Source organism: Capricornis sumatraensis, chromosome 4 (genome assembly GCF_032405125.1).
Source record: "Capricornis sumatraensis isolate serow.1 chromosome 4, serow.2, whole genome shotgun sequence".
NCBI classification, from domain to species: domain Eukaryota; kingdom Metazoa; phylum Chordata; class Mammalia; order Artiodactyla; family Bovidae; genus Capricornis; species Capricornis sumatraensis.
Genome location: NC_091072.1, coordinates 150,184,590 through 150,191,350, shown reverse-complemented (window position 1 = coordinate 150,191,350; position 6,761 = coordinate 150,184,590). Strand labels below are relative to the sequence as shown.

Sequence of the window (6,761 nt, the reverse complement as noted above, 5' to 3'; positions counted from 1 at the left end):
AGTGAGTCTGGGGGAGGTGGCAGCTGAAGAATCACCTCACCTAACCTGCTCCCGTCTTATTTGTATGATGTCTTTGCAGTTCAAGGGACAGAGTTGAGCGTTCCAGGTGTGGACACTTACTGGGTTTTTCTTGAGAAGTTAAATTACCTTCACTGCCTTTCAGCCCAAATTAGGTGAAGGTAATGGAGATGGAATTTAGTAGCACAGTGAGTTCGAAAAAGGTTTTCCAGGAACGATACCAGTATTCTGGGGATTTCTCTGGTAGTGCAGTTGTTAAGACCCTGCTCTAAGGCAGGGGTGTGTGGCTTCAATCCCTAGTCAGGGAACTAAGATTCCACATGCCCTCGAAGTGCAGACAGAAAATAAATAAATAAATCAAGGAGATGGCAAAACTTAAAAAAAAAAGATACCAATGTTCTTTTTTTTTTTTTTTTCCCAGGTATAACCACAGAAAATCAAGGCTGGAAAAACTCTTTAACAATCATATGACCAAATCCTCCACCGGACACCTGAACGCCTACGTGACATCTCTGCCAAGTTGCTGTCCTGTCTCTGCTAGAATAGCTTTAGGGGCAGGAAGTTCTTTCAACGTCAGTTATTCCTCCTTAAAATAGAACAGCCAGGCAGATGGAGCAGGTAAACAAATTTCACTGAGCATGATTATGAATTGTATCTAATTTTTCAAGACAGTGAACAGACTGTCTGCTGCTACTCAAAAGAACAAATCAGATTTGTTGCAAGCATCTCAGGCTTTCTGCAACAACTCAAAATGGGGAATTTAGAAGTGTGGGTTTTATAAATCATAGCTGAATAGCTGTGCATTTGGTGGGGGGGGGGGGAGGATCAGATTAAAAATCTCTTAGAAGTAATCATTGTAAGGCCCCGAAACAAAGGGAACGTACATGCTTGGTGCTGGAGAAGACTCTTGAGAGTCCCTTGGACTGCAAGGAGATCAAGTCAATCAATCCTAACGGAAATCAACCCTGAATATTCATTGGAAGAACTGATGCTGAAGCTCCAATACTTTGGACACCTGATGTGAAGAGCCAATTCATTGGAAAAGACCCTCATGCTGAGAGAGATTGAGGGCAGAAGGGGGAAACAGAGAATGAGATGGTTGGATGGCATCACTGACTCAATGGACATGAGTCTGAGCAAATTCTGGGAGACAGTGAAGGACAGGGCTGCAGTTCATGGGGTCACAAAGAGTTGGACACAACTGAGTGACTGAACAACAAGAACATGTGTTGTAAAAAAAATTTCCTTTTGAAGATGCAATAAGTACTTTGTGCAGTGAGTATGGGTATAAGAATTGGGGAGTTCTAGGGGATGAGGTGCCTGCTGATTGCAGTCAGTTGGGCTGCAGGAGGCAGAAGAGGTGAGCAAGGCCACTTACACCCCACGGGAACTCTTTGGCTGTCCCAAAGGCATCAGGAGAGGGGACCCTGTCTTGATCCTCTCCTGCTGGCCTGCTTGGCAGCACTGCCAGTGATTCTTTTGTGTCTGATTTCTCTCAAGTTACTCAGGCTGCTTCAAGGTTTTAAACTGCCTCCCATCCTCCCAAAGACTAACAAAGCAACACGTAGATGAGTGGATGACCATTTCAGAATCTGTTTACAAAAGCTCAGTTCCTCTGAAGGGACACTTTCTATGTCTACATTTTTATTTTTTTGATCATATATAGGAATAAGTCTACTTGAACTGAAAACATTCATCCTAAAGACACACATGGAAACTTTAAAGATGGAGTGACTCAGACCATTCCATTTTGAGCACCCCCTCTAAACAGCAGTGGTATTGCGCTTTAACAAACGTCAGTGACAAACGGAAACAGAACAACAAACCAACCATGAAGTCAGCATGTCTTTTTACTGAGTGGCCTCTTTCTGCTTCAAAAGGATCAGAGCATTAACAATGAGTGGCTAGATGATCGGTGAGCAGACCTCCCTGCAAAAAAGAATATTGCTCCCTCAATCGTGGAGACCTGGATGTGAAATCAGTGAAAGTCTATCAGGTACTCGGGGTAGATCTGGTTGGCGTCGAACACCACAAAAATCCTGGGATTCCAGGTGTCATCCACGCAGCTGTCATACAAGTTTACATAGCTGCCGTCTTTGGAGGGAGGGCGCATGTATTTGGAGTCTCCATTTATGTAGTCTCCAATCAGCACTCGGGCGAGAAACATGGATTTGTGTGTTCTGAACAGATGCCGCTGTTGCAGGCTGACCCCGTGGATCTGGAATGTGTTTCCGTGCTTTACATCATCTTTGCAGAAGCGGCTGGAGTAAGCAGCGTCTCGAGCAAAATAGGTTCCTTAGACAAAAAGGGCCCCGGAGAGCCAAGGTTACTCCAAGGAATGTATGAAACACAAGCGAAAATACTGTGATGGCTAGGGGGAGAGACACATGGAATCATATAGCCAAAACAGACGCGGAACTCCCTCAACTATAGGTGTTAAAGAAAAGAACAGAAATCTGTCTGTTGTGGACAGCTGCGTTGCAGGCGGCCACTGGGGTATGTGTGTTAGTACAGACCAGTCCCCACCACCACCACCATCCCCATCCCCATCAAAAGGCAGCTACTAGACTTGTGTAGTGGTATTCAAAAAGAATATTACAGGGACTTCCCTGGCAGTTCAGTGGTTAAGAGTCCAAGCATCCAAGGCAGGGGTCCCAGGTTTGATCGCTGGTTGGGGAACTAAAATCCCACATGCCAAGTAGTGTGGCCAAAAAAAAAAAAAATCTTATAAATAAATCCAATATGTAAGACAGACACAGGTGGCTTCTGTAATTACAAGTGGCAGGACCTGCCTCATAACTGCTGGGACCTCCCTCCCTCTTCTATTTCCTTCTACCCTTTCCCCACCTGCTACCCACCCATCTAAGCACCCATCACTAGGGAGCACAGTGAAACCGTGGGTCTGCACAGGTGATTTCAAACCCCAAGAAACCCTGTTTCTATTTTACAAGGTGACAGTTCAGTAATATTTTTGGAGACGACAGAACTCCACATCCAGGAAAAGACTTCTGGAGAGAATGCAATGCAGCTCACACCTGAACGTTCCAGAAGGACAAGCCCACAGGTCCACTGGCTAAACAGGAATCTCCATGAAGCGTCTGACTCTTCCAAACTGGGAGGTCTAGGAAGCTGCCCTCAGTAAGGGAATACTTACCCAAAACACTTTTGGAAATGAATTGCAAAATCCCCTATTACCCAAATCCAGTGGGATTTATGTAACACCTTTCTGATCCTCTTACACAGTTAAATAAAGGGGATGGCCTTTTCAGCTGTTATTTTTTAAATTAATGCAGCCCCTCTTGCTGGAGGGAAGGTACAAACTAAGGACCAAGCAATGTCTGCATACATGCTAAGTTGCTTCAGTCGTGTCCGACTTTTTGCGACCCAGTGGACTGTAGCCCGCCAGGCTCCTCTGTCATCGGATTCTTCAGGCAAGAATACTGGAGTGGGTAGCCACGCACTCCTCCAGGGGACCTTTCTGACCAGGGATCAAGCCTAGGCCTCCTGCAATGCAGGCGGATTCTTTACCACTGAGCCACCAGGGAAGCCCAAGTCAAGGTCCACCTCTTAATGTTTATGTTTATGTTAATGTCCATGTTTCCCCTCCCCTCTCTCCTTAATGTGCTTGTCTAGTGAGCAAAGACTAAGGAACTCAGACTTCCACAACATTAGGGAAAAGGGGAGGATTTCCCCCATTATTCCTTAAAGCTCATCAACATTCCAACCTATCATTTTCTAAAAAAACCAACAAAAAATAGACCTATATACCATGTACACACTAACTGATTTACTTTTTAGTGTACTTGACATAAAACAGTTTGGTGTACAGACTTATCCATGGAAAGGACTTACATGTGGAAACTAAATGTCCTAATGCAAAAACGAGCAAATCTAGACATGATGCCCCATCTGAAAGGCTGGGACTTGGGGGCAGTAGTGGGAGGTGGTTATCTGACCTCAGAGAGACGTGGAAAGTCTTCCTTCCATCTTGCACAAGCAGGAAGTGGCTTTTTGGCGGCTGGGAAACTCTGAGGGTGTGCCAGGAGCCTAGCATTTCACTTTTGCCTCTAACATTAACTTAATGCCTCTCAAGCCCCTGAATCATCATTAAACCTCTCTCAAAGAGAAGACTGTCTCCTAGCACTCCAACTAGGTTCGGATGATTACCTTTTCCAAAGAGAGTACCGTGGATGCCGTTGATTCTCCAGTCAAAGTTGTGAATGCAAATCGCCTCCACGAACTCACTGCTGGTGCCATGGAACAGCATTTGTTCATTAATCTGAGGCACGCCTCTTTTTTTCTTGAGCTGAGCCTTTTTTCTAAAAACACAATGCCCAGACACAAAACACACAGAAATCGACTGTAAGTGGCATCACTGATTCTTCACGAGTGAAGCGCAACAGGAAGGGTGAAACAGAACACGGTAATTTAACACCTACCATACGTGGACACACAACAGCTCTGGAAAAAAGACAACCTCAAATGCTCTTGGGACATCTAAATGGGTTCATCAGAAATTACTAGTTAACAGACAAGGGTAAAAATTATACCCAAAACTACACTATAAATCAACTATACTTCAATTAAATATTTTAATTTTAAAAATTAAAAAAAAAAAACACTACAGATCTCCCAGATGATGCCCCACCACAGTAAAATGACTGATTGCTTAAACCAGTCAAGCTTTACCGATACCTAAAAATGACACTGAAAGTGAAAGTGAAGTTGCTCAGTCGTGTCTGACTCTTTGCAACCCCGTGGACTGTAGCCTACCAGGCTCCTCCCTCCATGGGATTCTCCAGGCAAGAATACTGGAGTGTGTTGCCATTGCCTTCTCCAGGGGATCTTCCCGACCCAGGGACTGAACTCGGGTCTCCTGCATTCCAGGCAGACGCTTTAACCTCTGAGCCACCAGGGGGATGCTACAGACAATAAACAGCAGAGTTCACAAAGTCTTTAAATAGTGAAATTCCTGAGCAAGGACTATGCCTTGATCATTTATCCCCAGAGTGCTACATGTTGGTTGAACTGCACTGAATTTTGAATCTTAGGGCTGGAAGGGACATAAAGCTATCCAGTTCAACCCTCTTCTCAGCAGACAAACCTCTTCCAAAACATACAAAGATATTCCATGTAGGACTTACTGTAAAAGCAAAAAAACAAACATACTGAAAATGGCCTAAAATCCTCTCAAGAGAAAAAACTGAACACATAATTACATATTTAGATATGAAAATTAAAATAATGAAATAGATGTACATGTATTAACACCGATAACTCTTTTACAGACAACATTATTTTTCAAAAGAACGATGCAGAAAGAGACCTATAACCCAAAATAATAATGTGTATTGTATACAAACAAAGGTAGTCAAAATTATCCAGCTGTAGATAAGAACAGCTGTCCCCAACCTTTCAGGCACCAGGGACCGGTTTTGTGGAAGACAACCCTTCCACGGCCCAGGGGTGGGAGGATGGTTTTGGGATGACTCAAGCGAATGGCATGTCTGCACTTTATTTCCATTATTATTGCACCAGCTCCACCTCAGGGGGCCAGGCATTAGGTCGCAGAGGCTGGGGACCCCTGCTGTACAGGAAGTTGGCAGCTTACACAGCAGCTCTCCCCGGGGATGAGGAAGAGGCTGGGAAACCAGGTCAAAACACGTGGAGGACAGCACGGGGTACTGCTGGCGGTGAACACCATTAAGCGTTTGTGCTTTGCCGTCTCTGAGGCTCCAGAAAGTCTCAGAGACCAAGGAGCGGGGTTCCGAGTGGAAATGGTCTCACCTGCAGAAGAACTCCCACAAGTCTAGGTTTTGAATTCTCTGAATCCTTTTAATTCTGTTGCGGTCCATTGTTTTCCCAAAGAGACTAGCGACTTCATTGTATTCGTGTGTCTGACTGTGCAAAGGAATAAGCTGGAAAGAGAAGTTGGCAGCGTGTTACCGCGGTCCTTCCCCACCTCTCCTGCGGGCAGGCGGGCGTTTGACGCTGCTGCCCTCACCTGGTAGGGCAGCTCAGTGTTCACGTTCTCCCAGTGTGGCGGCATGGGGATGGCCTCGTTCTCACAGATGTAACTTGGGGCAGAAAAGACAAAACAACATGTTAGAAGCCAATTAAAATCACTGTCAATGACTCAGACATTTTCTCCCAAGTTGAATTATCATCTGACAAAGGCAATAAAGTGTCGTCCTTGGCTTCTTTATTTTAAAACACTTACTGAGTACTGGCTTGTGTGCAACTTTCTTAGGGGCTGTGTTGAGAAATCTGATGGGAAACTTCAAAAACAGTATTATTTCGATCTTGTTTTCCTGAATTTGCCAGAGTTTCTTTTAAATGTAGGAGGACTTTAGGTGAAGAAAAGCAATTTCCGAGAAGAAAATCAACTTCTTGATTAAAATAAAACTCCTTTAACAGATTTAGTGTCTATTAAATACCACCCAGAACCCTCAGCTACATGTTCAATGTCCTTTAAGATCTATTATTAACTCAAATCTAAACCTTTCTCTCTTTATTGTCCACTAGGCCCCTGCACGGTCCTAATTAATTCACCCAAAGCAGAAGCTCGTAAAGTCATCTACCATGTTTGAGCCACTGGATGTGAACACAGAAAAAGATAATGACCTTGGGGAGCTTGATGGCAGAAGGCTGTAACTGATACATGGATCCTGTCTGGTGACTGGAGGTTGTGGAAGAAATGTATCAACTCCTACCCTGTCTTTAACTAATTTTTTATTTTTTTA

The 6,761-nt window shown here is 44.3% G+C and overlaps 1 protein-coding gene across 2 annotated transcripts in view; it reads right to left on the bottom strand.

The window, feature by feature from the left end:
- Positions 1–1,773: 1,773 nt before the first annotated feature.
- Positions 1,774–6,761, bottom strand: part of PARP11 (poly(ADP-ribose) polymerase family member 11) — a 34,884-nt gene continuing 29,896 nt past the window's right edge. For both annotated transcript variants that reach the window (XM_068971155.1, XM_068971156.1), the window contains 4 exons: positions 6,023–6,095; positions 5,806–5,936; positions 4,186–4,337; positions 1,774–2,313 (listed from right to left, as the gene is read on the bottom strand). In XM_068971155.1, the coding sequence (XP_068827256.1) occupies positions 1,997–2,313; positions 4,186–4,337; positions 5,806–5,936; positions 6,023–6,095 (673 nt within the window). In that variant the 3' untranslated portion in view covers positions 1,774–1,996. The remainder of the gene's footprint in view (positions 2,314–4,185; positions 4,338–5,805; positions 5,937–6,022; positions 6,096–6,761) is intronic.